The 21,073-nt window shown below is 37.4% G+C and overlaps 1 protein-coding gene across 4 annotated transcripts in view; it reads left to right on the top strand.

The window, feature by feature from the left end:
* Positions 1-16,802, top strand: part of xpr1a (xenotropic and polytropic retrovirus receptor 1a) — a 96,048-nt gene extending 79,246 nt beyond the window's left edge. For 3 of the 4 annotated variants that reach the window (XM_057840564.1, XM_057840563.1, XM_057840561.1), the window contains 6 exons: positions 2,272-2,440; positions 3,651-3,854; positions 13,606-13,772; positions 13,900-14,039; positions 16,111-16,332; positions 16,416-16,802. In XM_057840564.1, coding sequence (XP_057696547.1) covers positions 2,272-2,440; positions 3,651-3,854; positions 13,606-13,772; positions 13,900-14,039; positions 16,111-16,332; positions 16,416-16,473 — 960 coding nt within the window. In that variant the 3' untranslated portion in view covers positions 16,474-16,802. The remainder of the gene's footprint in view (positions 1-2,271; positions 2,441-3,650; positions 3,855-13,605; positions 13,773-13,899; positions 14,040-16,110; positions 16,333-16,415) is intronic. The other variant, XM_057840560.1, reaches the window with a different exon arrangement.
* Positions 16,803-21,073: the final 4,271 nt, after the last annotated feature.

The following is a 21,073-nucleotide window of genomic DNA, read 5'->3' as shown; positions in this document are numbered from 1 at the left end:
GACAAACTGCACCTAGATTATTATTGTTTGCCAAGACAATGAAGCGGCAGTCTTACAGTCTCGAGATTCGTGCACAGAGTAAATAGGCTTGATCAATATGTGCCGTGATTGACAGGTTATATTGCTTATGTATTCTTTGACATTTTATGTGTGTGGCTTTTCGTGTGTAATGTTTATAATGCAGGCTTGTGCGTGTTCGTAGTAAGTGTAGAGTTGGAACTAAATGTCACATGTGGCCTTAGGGTGGAAGTAAATGGAGGTTGCTAAAGGTTTAAGAACTCTTTTCTGGTTCAAGTCATGTGGCAAATACACTTGGATGCAACATGAGGCAGATAAGATTTGTTTAAAATTAAGGTAATAAAAGTAGTTTATTTTGAGTATTTCTATCTTATGTTATCGTGTTAACTCTTTCATTGCCATTGATGATGATAGCTGTCCATTCTTGTGGCTCTTTTCATCCTTCTGCAGTGAATTTATATGAGTTTATCACTCGTAGACGTCCAGTCCATTTGAATGGACTGGGTGTCTATTGTTGGCAATGGTAGCCAATGAGTTCATAATGTGAATTTGAAATGAGGTGAATTAACTTGCATGGTACTTAAATTTTTTATCAAACTGAACATGAAATCAGTTGTGTGAAGTAAGCCTTGGCCTTGCTGTTGATGCGTTCAACAAAGCGTGATAGCAAAATGGGCAGTGGGTCATTGTGTTTAGCTCAGTTGTCTGTGTGCTCCACTACCACTTAAAATGTTGAGCTCAAAGCATTAATTTTTCTTTTTTTTTTTTTTTAACTTTTTTTTTTTTTATAAGTTTTTCATCAAAACTTGAAAGAGAAATGAGTTGACTTGGAATTTCAAGTTCAGCCGTCTTTTTTTTAAAAGTGTACTTCCCATTTTATTGTGTATGAATGAGTAAGTTATAGCTATATACTCTCATTCCATACATATTTGATTAATGTACCGTAATTTTCGGACTATACACCGCTACTTTTTTCCCCTCATTTTGAATTATGCGGCATATAGTCCAGTGCGTCTTATTTGTTGATTTATTTTGGTAAACAGGTAACACTTTATTTGACAGTGGCGTCATAAGACTGCCAAATGACCGTCATAATTATGACATGACACTTTCATGGGCATTAATGAATGCATAAGACAGATGTCATTAATTGTCATCCGGTTAATTATGTCACTAACTCCATTTATGTCTAGCTCGGATCTTTTACATCCATTCAAAATGGAGATAACTTGCCAGATAACACAAAATGACATGTCATAAGCATTCATTAATGCTTATAGCAGTGTCATGTCATAATTATGATAGCCTTATGACAGGTCTTATGGCACCACTGTCAAATAAAGTGTTACCAAATACCTTAACTAGCAAATAATGAAACAACTGGAACAGTAACTGAAGAAGTAATTTGCGCAGAACATATATTTTGATCTTTATTTACATCTGTAGTGCTGCAATGCATGCTAGGAGGCTTGTTGGACAACAACAGTTCTGACAGCGGGTGGCAGCAGAGGTTGACTGTCTCCCCCAAGAGAACAGTGATGGTCAAATGCAGCGTCTTGAAGCAATGAAGCATGGTGGTTCATTTTGTGTTATGATGTTGTGACAGACTTGTGATGCCGCTGTCAAATAAAGTGTTACCAGTTGATATCTTTTGCTGTAAGTATCCAATGATACAGTGAGGAAAGCTCCAGTTTATAGTCCAGTGTAGGTTATCTATGAACAAATGTCGTTTTCGTGTCAAATTTGGTGGGTGGCGGCTTATAGTCAGGTGTACCTTATAGTGCAAAAATTACGGTAATCAACACATGGATGGACATGGATGTGTCTATCCATTCCGCGCAGCAGCACTAAAACCGAACTTTGGCTTTAAAGTTGCAAACATTTGAATAAATATTTTTTTCATTAACTGTGCATGTCCTTGGAGTGTACTGAAACTTGCACTGAAATCAAATCTACATTAGTCTAACTCACACACAAATTCAGTCTTATTTAGTGTTTCCTGTAGTGTGCTGATAAGGCATTAAGAATCATTAAGTGCGGCTGTTAACTGCTTCGCGCACTCTTAACGACTGACAATTATGGGCTGCTTCATTGTTGTTCATCCCAAATTGCTGTTTAGCTCCCTCCAATGAGATGACATGTATTCAACATTCCTGTACAATCACAGGTCTCTTAAATTGTCACAATTGCAATAATACATATATTGTTAAATGCTTAAGAATAAAAGTACAATAATCTGTGGTATGTTTCCAGTTCCGAGTGTTCACGGCACCCTTTCACCGAGTGGAGTTTGCAGACTTCTGGCTGGCCGACCAACTCAACTCGCTGGTAGTGGTTCTGATGGACCTGGAGTACCTCATCTGCTTCTACATCTTTGAGCTAAAGTGGGGCAACAGCAAGGGCTTGTTGCCTAATATAAATGGTTCGTCATTCATTGTTTCTGCTTAGCTTAATTATATCTAACACCTGTCGATGGCTACTTTATCACATGGAAGCAGTGGGACGTGTTTGGGGTATGTAACTATTTAACTCATTCGCTGCCATTGACAGCGAGTGGCATCATCAGTGCCAGTCCCTTCACTTTGAAATGATTGGATGTCTTATCACCATCAATGGTACTGAAACATAAACATTCATTGCCAGCTCTTGTAATTCAAAGGGATTTGACATCAATCATTATTAAGCGAGTTAAAAGATCATGTCATATAAAGGATTATTGAATTGTTTATTTATTGAGTTTGAAAATGTAATACCTGATTTAATACAGCGGTCTCGTAGCTCAAAACACACCTAAAATCCTCTTTAAAAATGAAGTATTTATCAAGTATTTATTTAAAAAAAACAGTAAATATTTTCTTTTTTAATTCAATTGTCTTTCTTTTAATTTAATGTTATTATTTTAATTGAAAAAGGGGTAAACTGTAAATATTCTGATTTCTATAGTCAATTAAAAGTGCGTATATAACATTTAAATGGTCCCTATAGCAATAACCTTAAAATGCTAAATGTTATTTTTTATTTCAAGAATATATATATATATGTATGTATAATATTTTGTAAATAGTTTAATATATTTTCCTTTTTAATTTGTATTTATTAATAAAACTAACTATTCAGTTTTTTAATTTTATTTTTTATTTCATTTTTTAAATATGTTTTTTTTTATTTATAAAAAAAAAAGGGGAAAAAAACAGTAAATTTTCAAAATGAAAAGCAGATGTTCCAGTTTCCCTTAAGAATCAACAAAATTGTGATTTTACACAGAAAACGTAAAAATCAACATAAAAAAACATACAGTAACAACGTAACTTTTTTTTTTGCTTCAATTCAACATTGAGCTACTCCTGCTGTGCGCACCTGGGCCACTATAGATCAGTATAATGCCAAAAATAACACATAAAGAAGAGTCACAATTAAAAAGCTGCTTTAAAGATAGTCCTTTTTAGCAAATGCTAACAACTACGTACCTGTGAACGTTGTTGTGTTGTCCTTCTACACATGTTGGTTCACTGTATGTGTTTTTTTTTTTTTTTTTTTATCCTCTTCTACGAAGGTTAAAACACAACAGCATTAATGTAGAATGTCAACTAAGTGGCAAAAAATGTGGCTAATTCTGTGCATTTTCCACGCAGACCCTAGCACAACCTTCGTGTGCCACAGCTACTCGTACGGCCTACGTGCTATCATCCAATGTCTGCCCGCCTGGCTGCGTTTCATCCAATGCCTCAGGCGTTACAGAGACACTAAGAGGGCCTTCCCCCACCTGGTGAATGCTGGCAAATATTCCACCACCTTCTTCGTAGTCACCTTCGCCGCGCTCTACGCCACACACAGAGGTAACACACACACATTTTCACACTTTTTGTTAAGACGAGAACAGAGTCCATCATCTCAAGCAGAAGTATTGGCCTTAAGGAAGCATGTAAGCACACAGGCTTTGTACTGAGGTGTATTGGGAGGAAGCAAAGGTGACCTTGAACACATGAATGCCAGAAGTTGCTCTTTGTTTGGCTGCCTGCGCTGCTTGCAGCTGTGTATAACTGTAATGGGAAAGGTTTCTCGAAGACATCCGCGGTTAGACAAAGTGTTGATCTGTGTTCAGTCCGAAGGTCACAGGGGTTCGAGAGACAAAAAGACACCTGACTGGAAAGGAAATAAAGAGAAGGACACGGGAAAAAATGGAGTGTTTACGCGACATTAAAAGTCAAGTCACTCTCTTTCTGACAGCCCCGCAATCAGCCTGCAATTATTTTCATCTAGGAAGCGAATCGCAAAGTAGTTGATGCTCAGACCGTAAAAGCTTCTCTTCAGCTCTTTGTGTTGGGATAGTCTATCAGTTTATAGATTTATTCCAGTCCGCTCTGCCTATTTCAAAGCATCCCCTTTTCTTACTCTTCCTCTCAGATGTCAGTTTATAGATTTTATTTTTTCCGTCCAGCTCTTCCCCTTTCAGACATGTTATTCCCCACTTTATTTTCTGATGTACGCAAAGATAGTAAAAGTGTCGAGTTTAGGTTGACGCTGTCTGAGTGATATTGATCTAACAGTGTATTGTGATTTGTAGACTGACTTGGTGTAGAACAGGTTGGACATTGTAAATAAGGCACACAGAGTGACTGGTCTGTTGTAAAATAAATACTAGCACAAAGCAATTGACTCTCATACAAGTGTTCAGATCAGAAAATGTCCTGGAATTTTACATATGCAGTACTGTATACTTAACCCTTCATAGGGCAAGGGACTATTTTTGGTCACTTAAAAAATCTTAACTTCAAATATTCTATACATCTAAATTATTATAAAATGATTTATTTTGTTTCAGTGTAAATAAAAACAAAATTAATGAATTTAAAATGAATCAAAACAGAAATACACTGTGGTTGTGGCACCGAATAACACTTTAAGGTTGCTTAAAAAAAAAAATTGTTTAATTGTACAGTGATACCTCGACATACAGTACGATAGCTTTGACACACAATCTTTTTGACATCCGATGTAAAATTTGACTCGCTATTTGTTTCTACATCCGACGACATGCTCGAAATATGACGATTTATGACAGCGCCGCAGTTTCTTTGTTTTCCCGCAAGACGGACGCATGGCGAATTTTCTTGTGAGAGAAATCAACAAGGGTTCCGAGAATGTTAGCGTAAGTGGTGAAAAAAAGGTAAAAGGTGAGGCTTACCGTTGAAATGAAGATGGAAATGATTAAAAAATATGAGCGTGGTGCGCGCATTCGTGAACTGGCTCGACAATACAGCATTAGAATGTTTATGATCTCGACGGTCCTCCTCCAACCTCTGTTCGCCTGTCTTTATAAGTTAAGGTGGCAATTATTATTGTTGTAACATCGTCAAAAAATCGCCAGCTTCGTCAGGTTTTTAATAATTTATTTCAGAACTTGTGCAACACAACATGCCTACTATCCGCCGCAGCTGAACATGAAAAGTGAAAGTAAAAAGTCCTCCCCTCTCTCACTATGTCAAGTCAGCCACGCGGTGCATTCAGGTACATCACGCAAAACATCTGCCACATTAGAACCCGAGTCATTACATTATAACAGGTATTATTATTATTGTTATTACTATTACTATATTATTATTCCAATTTTTATTCATAATTTATTTGTTTTGCTCTGTGTAATTGCTGTTTGCAATAGTACCAGCAGCATTTATTCAGGATTTAGTGTAGGTTTTCAGGCTGCGGAAAAAATTAATGGAATTATAATCCTGCTCGACATACGACCATTTCAACTTACAAACAAGGTCCTGGAATGCATAAACTTCTTATGTAGAGGTACCACTGTATTTAAATCATTGCCTGCCTTTGACTCCGATACACGTCCAATTCATTTAAATTGGGTGTTCTGGCTGTGAATGCTCATATTTCATGGATTAGATATCAAGCCCCATCTGTGGCATAAGCGAGTCCCCTATAAAGGGTTAAATCTCAATCAATAGTGGAGAAGTTGCCTGTTATTGACAATTTTCTGATAATTAGGAAGGTATATACATTTTTAATTCTTTAGCCATTTGGACAAACACTACTGTTATTATAGATGCTGACTGTTTTAATTATAAATTCATGATTCCCGTGTTCGATAAATGAATACTTACCTGTGCTGTATTTTTTTATCATTGAACTGCAAAAACAGAGGGGGGGGCAAATTTTTCAGGAGGTGTATAACGATACATAGATCTGGATCGATATAGCAATCAAAGACGTTGTTTCAAATTGAATCGTGGCAGACTGTAATATTGTCTCGGTATTGAATTTACTCAGGTAGGTCTTAAATTCCTTCACTTGCATGAAATTGTGTCTGAGAAATTTTCGGACACGATCGGAGTTAGATTTTTTGGATGAGGTTGTCTGTGCAATTTGCCCCAGAATTGGCATTAAATTATATTCTGAGTGGCCTTACAGCTATCTTTAAAGGTCTTTAATTTCACTTGAATGAATCTGAAACATGTTTTGGCATTTGAGCATGAAACATGAAGTATAATCACACAATTTGCTTTCACAGGCCACACAAAATGATATGGTGGGCTGCATCTGACCCCCGGGCCTTGAGTTTGACACCTGTGTTTTAGGATAGTTTGAAGAGAAAAGAAAAGAAATGTTTTTTATTCCATCCATCTATCCATCCATCAATCCATTCATTCATTCATGCATTCATCCATTTTTTCCCGCTTATTATTGCTTTACATGAAATCTGTGAAATGGTCAAAATCGATCAGAGGCCTTTGAATTTAATTGAAATGGAATCGTAGATTTTGGCAGACATTTTAATCAGTGTCCAAAGTATTAATATCATATCATCAATAATATGGTGATTCATAGCCCGCATTTAAAAAATTATTCAACATATTCAGAGTTACTTCTAATATTTTACTTGACTTCCTCCTACGTGGGACACCAGGGATGCCATTCAAAGCCAAGTAGGAAAACACCGAGACAGGGCACTCGGTAGCAAACGCGTCCATTAAGGCACATCCTCCTCCTTCCTCTGGTCTGAAGCCTGTCGACTAATAGCCTCTCTGCATGTCTTATTCTCTGTGAAGCTGTCTTTCATCCCACACAATAATGGAGGCATGGACCTCTGGCTGGTTCAGTGATGGAAGATGGTGGGAAATTGGACACTTGCACTCATGCAGTGAGGATATTTGACTGTATCTGCTGCACACACACACAACAAAAACTGAAGTAATTCGAAGTCTTGTAGAAATATTTGTCGACAATATGTTTCAGTTTATACTGGCTGGTCCCATAATGTTAATAATTTGTTCCTGGAGTCGTTAAACATCATTGCCTCATTAACATATAGAGAATGATAGTATGTAATGTAGGTGTACTGATGTGTAAATCATGGCCATTGTTGCTCCTGACTGAATGAAATCAGCACTGATCGCTTGATCTTTCATTATCAGCTTGTGTCAGTGTCTTTGCTAACCACATCACGGACAGCTCTGGTGGTGTTTGTGTGACCTCACATCTCACTCCTTCCTGGAAGGGCTCGCGTTTGTGTGCGGGAAAGCATTAAACGATAAAAACAATAAATTATAGTGTTTTGAATGAATTCGATACCACCTCTGAGATAAACGTTCAAGTCATTCGACCTCGATTTATTAAATGCTACTCTCACAAGATGCCCTCAAGGTTTTAACCAGACAGAAGATGAATAATTTTAACCGCAACTATTTCAAATTTCAAGCGAGAATAACATAGGCCTTAAAAAACATGATTCATGTCAAGGCGCCAATATTTGCTTAATGCCATGGAGGTTTTTTTTTTTTTTTTTTTAGTTGAAGTGGACTAATGTATGAGACAACATATACATAAAAAACAAAATGCAGAAGTTGTAGTCAAGGTGCCAGGAATATCAAACATTCATCTGTGTGTAATGTCTGCCCAGATGGAAAACAAACTTCCTAAAATTAAAAAAGGTACAGAGCAAAAAAAAAAAGGAAGAATTATTACTAAAGGAGATAGGAGGAAATACAGTGATGTCCTGCCAAATTTAATTTGTTCCATGACTTAGTTTGTCACTCACCAAAGTAAATAAAGTATGGGTTTGTATACTGTGTTTACATATATATGTGTATGTATTAAGTCACCTGATTTTGAGGATCCGCGTCCTGATTAGCCTCCGAAATGTATTTGGGAGTGGGGGAAAAAAAGCACATCCAATTGTCTTTTGGAAAAAAAATGATACTAACATTATAGCCATGTTAAAGGGTTATGAGTACAACAGTGATTTCAACAAAGCAGAAAAAAACAAAATCACAAATCCCCCCAAATTACATTTTAATATTTGTTTTACAAAAATTATCTTATTCAATGTGATGCATTAAGATATTTTGGTTGTGATTTTCTTGACATTTTTGCCGTCGCTGGACATTTTCTCTTAACCCATTCACTGCCATTTTCAGTTATAGACATAAAATCCATTTTAACTGGGAAGGCTGGCATTGATTGATCAATACAGGAACACATTTTAAAGGGATCCATGGATAGAACAACTTGTAGCTCTTAAAAGATAAATGTTATTATGAGTTAAAATAATTTGATATTAAAACCTCTCTTTATATTTTCGTTTTTATTCAATTTGTAAAATTAGTTTAACTTGTAGGTCACCATTGTTGTTGACGTCGCAGGGCGGTTACATTACTGGGTTACGCTGCTGGGCTTCTGGAGTATGACTCTAGCGACATGTCGTCTGTTCAATCCTTTCAATTTGAACCCGAGAGGAACATTAATGAGCATGAGAGCACTGTCGATATTTCACAAAATGAACAGGAAAGACTGAATGGGACGAGACGAGAGTATGACAAAACCGGTATTGTGCCAAAATGTGCTACACCGGCGAAACGTGCTACAAGAGGCGAATTTGAAATTCAAAGTACTACCGTGCGCTTTCAGCTTGTTTTTATAGATGCATACAGACAGAACATACTAAAGATGCTATAAGAAAATAGTTAGACATAGTAATATTAAATAAGGGTAGTTTAAATATGCTACGTGACCAATGTGGTAAACAGATCAACAATCTGGTATAAAGCTACCACAAGAAAACACAATGCTTAAACGTATGATAGGAGAACACATGCAAAAAGTATTTTGAGGCAATGAAAAGGTAATAAAAGACTCAATAGAAACACAAATAGTAAGTACTCACCACTTTTAACCGATGTGCGCATGGGCTGGACGTCTCGCCGTGCTGAAGGAATTGCAGAACACTAGCAGTGTTCGTCTAGTGACAGCGACAAACTACGTCATCACCCCAAGCGTCCATTGCGTGCATAAAACATGGCGCCCTCCATAGGTCAAAACATGTACTAAAAATTATAGATTTTTAAATCAATGGCAATATTTTATGTGTTTCTAATAACATATTTTAGTAAAAGAGAACAATTGTGACTTATTAGCGCCTACAAGTCTTTGTCCGAGGTTCCCTTTAAAAACCTGATCTTTTCTACCCAATTCCGATCCTCTGAAATTGCCATGATCGGGCCCGATTTCCGATCACGTGATCGTATCTGGGACATCCCTAGTATTTACGTACAATTACATGCTTGTGGACTCCATTTAATTAACTCATCAGTTGCCATGTACTTTAACCACGGATAGGATGAAAAGAGGCCCAAAGCTGAACGCAACTCTGAATAGCAAGGAGGTCAGAACTGACAGTTTTCCAACTTCATTTAGTTTAACAGCACACTCAAATGCATGGAAACTACTAAAGACGAAAGATGCTTTAACTGAGTGCTGGTAAGGCTGAGCACTGTCCAGCTGCAGTTAATAATCCAGAGCCACACATGGATAGACAACTACTTGGTAGAAATTTCTATGTTGTGTTGTGTGTTTGTCCCAGCAACAGTTTAGTCCCAACTGGGCCTCCCATCATGTTCCATCTGAGCTCAAGTAACCTTTTAATCATCCCACAGCGGAGTAGGACAGTGAATGGTTACATGCATTGCACGTGGCAGGAAAGAGCAAATCAGCCGTGCTTCTCTGGGGACTGGAAAATGTCAAAATGTCAGCAATGGCGCAAAAAAAAGATGGTGGCTCAGATCTCAAAGTAACTGTGCATTGAAGTCTGCGGTACACAGGGCACCGCTGCGGGCGGGAGGCGAGTGGAAATGTCGCTGCCCTGCTGCTTCTTTGGCATCACGGTTGACAAGTGCCAATGAGGGGTGGTAGGCGGCCAGGCTTCTGTGTGTTTGTGGACCCCTGATACATCCACTGCGCTCACACTCAGGCACTCAGATGATGCAGTTACGCTACGCAAGTCACAACTCACTAGCAGTTGGTAACACTATAAAATTGAAGACATTTCTGAGCATTTTGTTGTGTTAGATCAACAGGCGTTTTTAAAAACATCTTGGGAAACACTGAATAGAGTACAGACCTCCTCTAAGGCAATATTTTTCTGTTTGGATGCAACAGGTACTGTGCGGGCTTTCAGCTCGCCAGTCAGCACGCTTGACTTCTATTGTCAAGACCCCAGAAATACAGTGCGGACATGTCATCGTTACGATCAGATCGGTTTCATACAGTATAGGCCTATCATTGCAAAGTGATCAAGTAGGTAAAGATTTACTGTTCCGCTTTAGGAGATGCGGCTAAAGTATGGACAGTATGTGACTATATATATTATTATTAAAGATGGGACTCAAATGAAACATATTAATTTAAGTCTTTGTAATTAATTGATCTCGATTAATCACATTTTAATCCTATTAATGTTTTTGTTCTCAAAAGTTACACTTTTTCATTTAAAAGTGAAATTTATTGAATTAAATAATAGACACAAGCATGAATCAGTGTTGATTTTGGCAGCTTTTATTTTCGTCTTGGTCTTAGTCTTTTGAACGATAATACTTATCACAGGTAGTCTCCAGGTTACGAGCGAGTTCCGTTCCTACACTGTTGAACTAATCCAAATTCCTGCGAAAGTCTGAATTAACCCTTTAAGTACCCCTAAATACCCCTAAATACCCACCAAATCTAAAAATAACTATCCAAAAACACATTTTATACATATTTTATACATTGCACTATCCTCGCCAAGGCGTTGGAGCAAAGTCCTCGCTAGTCAGCGAGCTAAGCTCCGAAATGATGAAGCCAGATGTCTGTGTGCTTTGCTGACTTTATTCAGCTGTTAATGACATCAACATTTGAAGAATGAAACTAAAATAAAAATGACATTAAATCAGTTTAATCTTCATTAATAGCAATTCAAATCCACACAAACGATTAGCATGTATCACTTAGCATCCGTACATCATCAAAAATAATCACATAAACTCGCCCCAAGTATTTGACTGCAATTGAAAACGCACAATAAACAGTACAAAAGGGGTTATATACAGGTGTTGCCTCTGTGGATGCTTCACAAGCAGCAAATGTGCGCGCAGGCTTGAAGCTGTAATCTATCCCTTCTCTATCTCACTGGGTTGCACGTCTCCTTCGTGGGAGCAAATGCGCTCTTTCTCGTGTGTGTGCAAATACATTCTTCTTCGTGTGTACATGCGCTCTTACTCGCGTGTGGAAGTACTACCTGCTCTATGCTATGCTTCCTGCTCCAAAATAAAAGCATGCATCGCAAAACAAAAGTCAACATTATTTTAAAAAAAAGAAAAAAAAGACAGTCGACAAAATGGCGGATGAGATAAGAAAGCCTGCCCGTCTCATCAGACCATAGGACATGGTTCCAGTAATCCATGTGCTTTGTTGACATGTCTTCAGCAAACTGTTTGCGGGCTTTCTTGTGTGCTGTCTTCAGAAGAGGCTTCCTCCTGGAGTGACAGCCATGCACACCAATTTGATGTAAAGTGCGGCGTATGGTCTGAGCACTAACAGGCTGCCCCCCCACCCTTCAATCTCTGTAGCAATGCTGACAGCACTCCTGTAACGAGTCACATGACATTTTGGAGGGAAAATGACAAGCAGTACTCAATTCGGTTTAGTGATGTACGTAGTTTCTAAGGGGTGTACTCACTTTTGTTGCCAGGGGTTTGGATATTAATGGCTATATATTTTCAGTAAGAGGGGAAAATAATTAGCTCTATTATATAAGCTGCACACAGACTACTTTTCATTGTGTCAAAGCGTTATTTTGCCAGTGTTGTCCCATGAAAATATATACTGAAATATCTGCAGAAATGCGAGTGTTGTACTCTCTTTTGTGATACACTGTAAGTCGGGTTGTAACTCGGGAACTACCTGTATTCTTAGTCATATTTTAGTCATTTCACAATGTATTTGTCTTCGTCTAGTTTTTGTTGATGAAAACTCTAATCTAGTTTTAGTCGGTTTACTCAAAATGTTTTCGTGTATAAAATTCAAAAATTTTAGTCTGAAAATAAATTTTAAAAATTTGAGTTACCAACGGAACATTGACAGACGAGCACATATTGTGGCGTCTACAAGGACAATGCCAACTTGGTGATAATACACACTCAGCAGAAGAACAGTACATTATTTTCAATTAAGTATAACAATCTGGACGCCACAAACTGCATTAAAACAAAACCAAAAAAAAGTTGTCCGAGAGTTTAAGCGCTAATGCGAACATAAATGCTATGCTAAAGCTACGAGTTACATTTAATGTGTGATGATCACAGAGCACAGACATTCAAAGGCTAAAGCAACATTGCATATTCTCTCTTGCCAAAATAAGAAAACAAATCTTACCATGTGTATTTCAAAACAAGCAAGCCTGGAGAGGACACTGGTGTGTTGGGGCACAGCAGGTCACTTGAGCGACACAACCTGACACTGCTACCATGCAGGCTAACTAAACATAAAAATGTTACACATTATGAACATGTGACGGAAACAGGCGCATTTTCATCTTGTTTTCGTCAAACACAAAGTGGCACTCGTGTCGTCACATTACAGACACGTTTTAAGCTCGTTATCGTCTCGTCATCGTCATGGAAAAAATTGTTCATCGAGAAATTTTTTTTGTTATTGTTGACGAAAACAACTCTGGCATGAATATTTCAACTATGGAAAATGTATTTTATTGCATTTCAATACAAAGCAACACAGTAGCAAAACAATCACAAGTCAGTGGTTAAAAAATGAGAGAGGAAACAAGCAACAATTCAGCATGAAGTGATAATTCAACTTCAATTTATGTTAAAAACACAGTTCGAGTATTTATATATTGTAAGAACCAGTACATTTGATACATTTCTCCTAATCCCTCCATCATGTTAAATTGTCAGAAAAAAAGTGTCAAATGTTAAGTCCGAGACTATTTAATGATCATTTAGCCTTTTTTTTGATATGGGGAGCTTGTGATGCACATGAATCACACCTGCGTCTGACTGAGTTCCAAGTGTGTTCATGGCATGATGGCGCCCTCTATTGGTGATATATATTTTTTCATTGTATGAGAGTGAATATTTTTAACATTATGAGTTCATTGAAAATTACAAGGGTTTAAATTGACTTGGTATTTACCAGAATTCTATAAACTCCTGTCAGTTCGATCTATAGAACTTGCTAGGAAAACCTAAAGAAATGCACTTTTTCTCTTCTGTGCGTAAGGTTACTAAATATATCTTTGTGTTCCAGAGCAAGGCCACACCGACGCCGACATGTTCTTCTACCTGCTGATCGTCTTCTCCACCATAAGCTCCTTGTACACACTGATCTGGGATTTGCGCATGGACTGGGGTCTGTTTGACCGAGGAGCTGGAGAAAACACCTTCCTTCGAGAGGAGATTGTTTACCCACATAAGGTCAACTTCCATACATACACATCATTAGCCTAATAGCATAATTGTATTAGTCTGTGACTAGTGGTGCGCAAGCTCTCTCTAGTGGTTTGATGGAGTGCAACTTTAATGTTGTTATTTTTTTGTCTAGGCCTATTACTACTGTGCCATCTTAGAAGATGTGATCCTGCGTTTTGCCTGGACAATTTCTCTCTCTCTAACCACCATGACCAAGATTCACTCAGTGGGCGACATTGTGGCCACCGTGCTAGCTCCTCTCGAGGTCTTCAGGTATGCTCTATCCTCACACGGGTGGTCCCGGGAGTTGCGCCACAAGGGGTGGCCTCTATGAATTTGTAAACTTTATGCTTCATATATACAGCCATGTGAAAAATTAGGACACCCTATGGAAGCCCTGTGTGTTTTCTAACATATTTGGTCATGTGGATATTAAATATAAATTTTAACAATCTTGAGAGGTACAAATAATAGAATTTAACAATTCAAAGTGGGGGAAAAAATGTGTTTTTTTAATAACTTTCTGAAAAATTTAATTTTAAATAAAATTTCTGCTGAGGAATAAATTAGGACACCCCCACACGCAATCCCACTTAAAATGGCCAAAATCACACACAGGGTATCACATCAGTTGCACAACACCAGAACATCACTACCCAATGTTTTGAATGGGGCTTGCCTTATTTAAACCTCACATTTAGTTTCGTGTGCCCATGACTGTTGAAGAGAGAGAAAACACCATGATAGGATCAAAGGAGCTGTCTGAGGCCTTCATAAAGAAGATTGTAGACACTTATGAGTCTTTTAAGGGATTTCAAAAGACTATAAAATCAGCCATTCCACTGTCCGGAAAATAGTCTACAAGTGGAGGACATTCAAAACAACTGCCAACATGCCCAGGTCTGGCCGTCCAAGCAAGTTCACCCCAAGATCAGACCGCAAGATGCTAAAAGAAGTCTCCTAAAACCCTAAAATGTTATGATGGGACCTACATCAGGCTCTTGCGACTGCTGATGTGAAAGTGCATGCCTCCACAATCAGAAAGTGACTTCCCAAGTTTAAGCTTCATGGGAGGTGTGCAAGGAGGAAACCTTTGCTTTCCAAGGAGGAAACCTTTGCTTTCCAAGAATAGCATGAAGGCCAGACTGAGGTATGGCAGAGTGAATATAGACAAAGACCAGGACTTCTACAATAATCTTCTTTTGACAGATGAAACTAAAATTGAATTATTTGGACACCAGAACAGAGGACATGTTTGGCGTAAACCCAATACAGCATTCCAGGAAAATAACCTCATACCAACTGTGAAGCATGGAGGTGGAAGTGTCTTGGTTTGGGGATGCTTTGCTACAGCAGGACCTAGCCAGCTCACCATCATAGAATCCACCATGAATTCTATCGTGTATAAGAGGGTGCTTGAGGAACATGTGAGATCATCTGTGAAAAAATTTATGCTGAAGCGAAACTGGACCCTGCAACATGACAATGACCCAAAATATACCAGTAAGTCCACTAAGGAAAACGTATCAGTAAATCCACCAAGGACTGGCTGAAAAGGAAGAAATGCAGAGTCCTGGAATAGCCTAGACAAAGCCCAGATGATATTCCCATTGAGATGCTGTGGGGTGACTTGAAACGGGCTGTACATGCAAGAAACCCCTGCAACATCTCACAGCTGAAAGTATTCTGCATTGAGGATTGGGGCAAACTTTCTTCAGACCGATGTCAAAGACTGATAAATGGCTACAAAAAGTGTCTCACTGAAGTTATTGCAGCCAAAGGGGGTAACACTAGCTATTAGGCGGTAGGGTGTCCTAACTTTTTCCTCAGTTAGAATATGCATTTTTGTTTATATATTTGGTTTAATGAGTAAAACAATGTTAATTTTTGTTGTTTACCTGCAATTAAATCACTTCTTTTCCAGAGATTAAGAAAAACGAGATCAGACATTGATATGTGAACATTTCTTGACAAAAAAATGAATATTTAATGGGATGTCCTAATTCGTTCACATGACTGTCCATAACACAGTGAAACATTTGTTGTGGAACTCAAAATGTTGACTGAACTGTTATGGACTATGCACATTAACTCATTAGTCACATTAAATATAGCAGAATACACCAAAGTATATCAGTAGGTGTTTCCTTAAGTCTTACTAAAAGTCTGCTGGCCTTTTTACTGCAACAACATAATAAAAACCTGAAATTATGGCTTTTAGTTTTGGCATGCCATACCAAGATTTTAAGTGGCCCCATCTTGCCACCCCTATGAAAAATTTCTTGAGGCGCCACTGGGTCCGGGCCCTAGGTTGTATCTCAATTTTCTTTCTGGGTTTCCAAAGACGTTTTGTGTGGAACTTCTTCCGCCTGGAGAACGAGCACCTGAACAACTGCGGTGAATTCCGCGCCGTGCGAGACATTTCAGTGGCACCGCTCAATGCCGATGATCAGACGCTGTTGGAGCAGATGATGGACCAGGAGGACGGTGTCCGCAACCGCTCGGGCAAAAAGACCTGGAAGAGGTCTTACAGTCTCACACTGCGGCGCCCTCTGCTGTCCTCTCAGTAAGCTATAACACACGTATAGTATTATCAAGCGATGCAGAACTATAGTCACATTTCTTTTTTTTCTTTTCTTTTTTTTGTAGATCCAAAAAGGACACAAAAGTTCTAATTGAAGATACGGATGATGAAGCCTTCAGCTAGATTTCAACAAGCATCAGCGTGTCCATGCACACACACACACGCACCAACACAGTCTTTGAAGTTTTAGTCTAAGTCTTCAGAAAAAAATCGTCACTAAGCAATGAAAACAAGGAATTGTCATCTTTTGTGGATTTTTTTTGTTTGTTTTTTTGGGGGGAGGAGAAGGAAAACTAATTAAGAAACCAATGTAAAGAATGTATTTAGAAATATTTTGGTGGTGTATTTAGAACTGTTCAACATTTGTTGATATTAAAAAAAAAAAACGGGTTATAAAGGCATGTTCAGGTTTTTTTTTTTTTTTTTTTTTTTTTTTTTTTTTAATTCCAGTGAAAACAAATAGAATATATTCAAAGATATTTGAGGTTTTTTTTTTTTTTTGCTTTAAAAAAAAAAGAACCAAAAAAGTTTTTTTTTTTTTTATTAAATCAAAGAATAATGAGATGAATGTACTTTCATAGTTAATTCATTTTATCTGAAAAAACAAACATTGAAAAGAATGTATTCCCACATTTTGTGGGTTATGTATTTTTTTTATCTTAAGAAATATTGAGAATGTAGTTCCCAATATTGCTGAGGACTAAAGCATCCATCTTTAAATGTAGTCAGGGTTTTATATCTTAAGAAATACAAGAATGTATTTGCATTTCTAGATGCTTTTTCTTACTTTTATTCCTTAATTAAAGTCAGGAAAGCAACAATAAATAATAGTGAAAATTTGGATTTTTTTGAGGGGATGGGGATGCCCCCCCCCCCCCCCCCCCGGGGGATGCCCCCCCCCCCAAATAAGAAACACAGAAAATGATGCAAAAACCTTGGATTACATGACTTTTTCTTGCTTTAGTTTTCCTGATTATCATCTCCAAAAAATGAATAGCAGATAATTTATTTTCATTGCTGAGTGACGAAATCATTGAGGGGCTCACAAAGACCTCATGTTACCTCGTCGCCATGTAAATACACAAACACACACACACACACACACACACACACACACCTTAATGTGATGGAAGTCACAACCTGATGAAGCACAAATTACACTCAACATGTTAAAAAAATCTGCCCAACTAAGCCGACATTAGGGGGAAAAAAATTGGATATTTATGCTGATTAAAACTAAAATTGGGATGCCGATTCCAAAATTCAATAGATATAAAACAAGCCAATATTGTTAAGTGATTTTCCAATATTTTTTAAAATGAAAATTAGGATCGTACAGTTTAAAAAAAAACTTGACGTGATAGAAAAAAACTAAGATCATTTTTGGATTTTGCACCCCAAAATTAGTTTAAAACAGCTGACTGACTAAAACAACAAAAGTATGATTCAAGTGTTGTTCTTTTTCCTTCCTGTGTTTTTTTTTTTTTTTTTTTTTAGCCATGCAACAAAATGCAAGTATCTCCAAATTTCATGAGTATGTTTTTATTCAAAAACACTTTTGTGTGTGTGTGTGTTTCTGATTAAAATGAAATTGGAGATGCATGTTTATTTTGCAGCACGGTAACTTTGTGCTTTATTTCCAAGCAAACCGACTGTTTACATGCCTTCTTGGCCTATTTACAGGATCAACAGGGAAAACAAAAAAAACAATCAAAAAGACTCCATTCAGTAAAAACCCGAGGGAGGACTCTGACACACAGCATATCGCAGCAAATCAACTGGTTTGACCTCAACAATGATTATTTTATACTCTTCCTTTTTATTTGTTTTTAGTTGTTCTGATCAATTTCAAAAGTGCTGGAGGCACTTGCAGGAAAAGTGCATTTATGACAAAAACGACTTGTACACGAGGGATGTTGCTTTGTAATCGAAAACTTTGATGTGCATTAATACTGTATGGTCCTACTGTTGTTTCTACTAGTGAAGTGAATTTCCACTCAATGATGTCTTTTCTAAACTATGGACTTTTTGGTCTCACATTTCTATACTAGTACACTCTTTGTCATCGCTAGTTGACATCTACGCATTACTAGTAAACACAAAAAAGGCCAGGATTTGTGCAATGTGCTTCATTGGATGCCAATGACAGCGATAGATGTCCAACATATTGAAGCGTTGGACATCTATCGCCGCGGAAGTCATGTTTGTCTTTTTTTTTTTTTTTTTTTGGATACACAAGACTATGTTTTGTACAGCGTTGCCTTGTCTGCATGCTGCTTTTTTGTTCAACGATGTACATAGACGTTAATTTATTGTTCCCTGATGTGAATATTTATATTAGCAGCCTTGATTGATGTTGCCATTTTGGACAAGCAGTATTTTGTAGCTTTGTTTCAATCTTTTTGTGTGTGTACCGTATTTTCCGGATTATATGTCGCACTTTTCATTTTCATAGTTTGGCTGGGCCTGCGACCTGTACTCAGGAATGACTTGTCTAAAATGTTATGGTAAAGGTAAGTAAAAATTACTAATGACTAGCCGCTAGGGGGCACTCGTGGCTTGGATTGAGAAACCCAGAAAAGACTGCCTCAAACATTTATACAGTATATTTATTACTAATGGAGCCAGTAGAATAACAATTAGAAAGGAGTATTGACTAGAATTTGTTTAATTTCACCTATTAAGTTATATGTATGTTTCTATTTCAACACTTTGGAGGCAAGATGGATGACAACTTGGTCGCTGAAAACTATTAATAGAAGCTGGCGCTAATGTGGAAAATGCTAAGCTAGTACAGCTAGGCTAAAAGGACCGTCGGAAACCAAGCTAACAACCCAAACTGTGAGTAAAAGGCTGAGTATATGCTACGAAACTTTAAAAAAAAAAATTCTAACGAAGTGGTCGTTGTTGAGCTAAATTAATTTGCAAACTTAAAGGAATCTTATGTTAGCATTAGCACCTCGTGACTTCAATGCTGCTGGCCGCGAAGGTGGTTTTGACACCAAGGCAACCTTCAATTATTTTAAAATAATAGCACTGACTTGGCAAACAACAAACATTTTCACTAATAATGTGTGTTATAGCCTAGCGCGACCCTTATACGTTGTCGTCGTTAGGTATTTATTGAGTAGATCGATTTATAATCCGGAAAGTACAATAATTATTTGTACTTTAATGAAAAGAAATTGTCCCCTCCCCCCCCAAGTGTACATTCGTAATGTGCATGAAGCGATCGTGGCTGTGGCATGATTTGTTGTAGACGGACGCACTTTGACCTACTAAACGAAAAGTTCAAATTAGTTTAATGAATATGGTGGTTGTTTTTTTTTTTTTTTTTTTTTTTGCGTCACCACTGATGTTCAAGTGCTTCATAGCTGTGCATTGTCCCAACTGTCAATGTTCTATGTAGGTGTTCCAATATAGACTAGCTGATTGTGATGTTTAGATGGAGGTAATACTTTGATAAGAAACCTAGATTGTGGCTAATGTGATTTTAAAGTAACATGAAAAGAAAGACTCCTCCTTTAAATGAGTAGTTTGTACATGTTGATTGTATAACACTGTTCTCTCTATGACGTATTTGTATTTCTGTACACACTTTGGTGATCCTGTCATATCTGGGTTTTATAAACCAACGTTATTTTTCAAAGCTAGCAATGCCTCACCTTTTTTTTTTTTTTTTTTGCGTGGATGCATGATTGCTGAACTGCAGAATGTGTGTATGTGGATAAAGTATTTATTAATTTAAAGACTAAGGTTTGGCATCGTTTGAATTTGAACGATTCCAATTCCATGTTTAGATTCCAGTTCCAAACGATCCTCGAGTCTGGTTCTTTTAATAGGCAGGGTGCAAAAAAATGCCTAGTTTATATTAATTTCTTAACTTATTGATTATTTTTTAAATGATATGAACTTTCAATTAACTATGAATTTCTCATAGGGCTGTTTTTAACTTGTATATAAATACTAGCGGTGGGAATCTTTGGGCACCTAACGATTCAGAGGCAATGATTCGATTATAAATCGATTATTGAGGACACCCACAAACCCCCCAAGTTATTAGCTGCTTTCAATGTTTCGTACATTAGTTACAAAAATTGTACAAAAAAGCAACATTAGTTACAAAAATTGTACAAAAAGCTTCTCAAGCTTAAATAAACGACTATTTCGGTATCAAGTTAACAGTTCAAAACAGTAAATAAAATATTCAAGTCCCCATTCTGTATCAGCAGCTTTAAACTACATTCAATTGATTTAAAGTTGTGAATCAACCGTTAAAGTTGTTAAAATTGCTCCCATTATTCCATCATTTCCCTTCTGTCTACTTTAGACAGGTGAAAGTTTTAAAACTGTTTTAAAGATAGTTTCAAGTTAAGACGTTGCCGGTTTAGGAGTATTTTAGATAAAAAGTTAATTCGCTACAACAGAGCCTTCTAGAGAAGTTTCCTGCTTTAAGATGGCGGCTGTTTACCAACGCCGGCATGTCTGTCATTTTGCATCTAGTTTTCAATACATGTGCTGCTAACGCCATTGAGTCTGTCATTTTGTATCTAGTTCTGTATACATGATATCTATTACCTACCGTAACATGATATAGACGTAGTTTGTAGCGGCTGTCGGCAGCAGTCAGGTATTGTTTTTTTTTATCTAGCGACATGAGTTGAGCCAGAGCCGTGAGTTGAGCATTGTCATTAGCCGGGTAATGACAAACATGATGTTTACT

The sequence above is a fragment of the Corythoichthys intestinalis genome, chromosome 7, assembly GCF_030265065.1.
Source record: "Corythoichthys intestinalis isolate RoL2023-P3 chromosome 7, ASM3026506v1, whole genome shotgun sequence".
In the NCBI taxonomy this organism is placed as follows: Eukaryota; Metazoa; Chordata; class Actinopteri; order Syngnathiformes; family Syngnathidae; genus Corythoichthys; species Corythoichthys intestinalis.
Note: the sequence above shows the minus strand (reverse complement) of the source record. Positions and strands in the feature narration are given on the sequence as shown.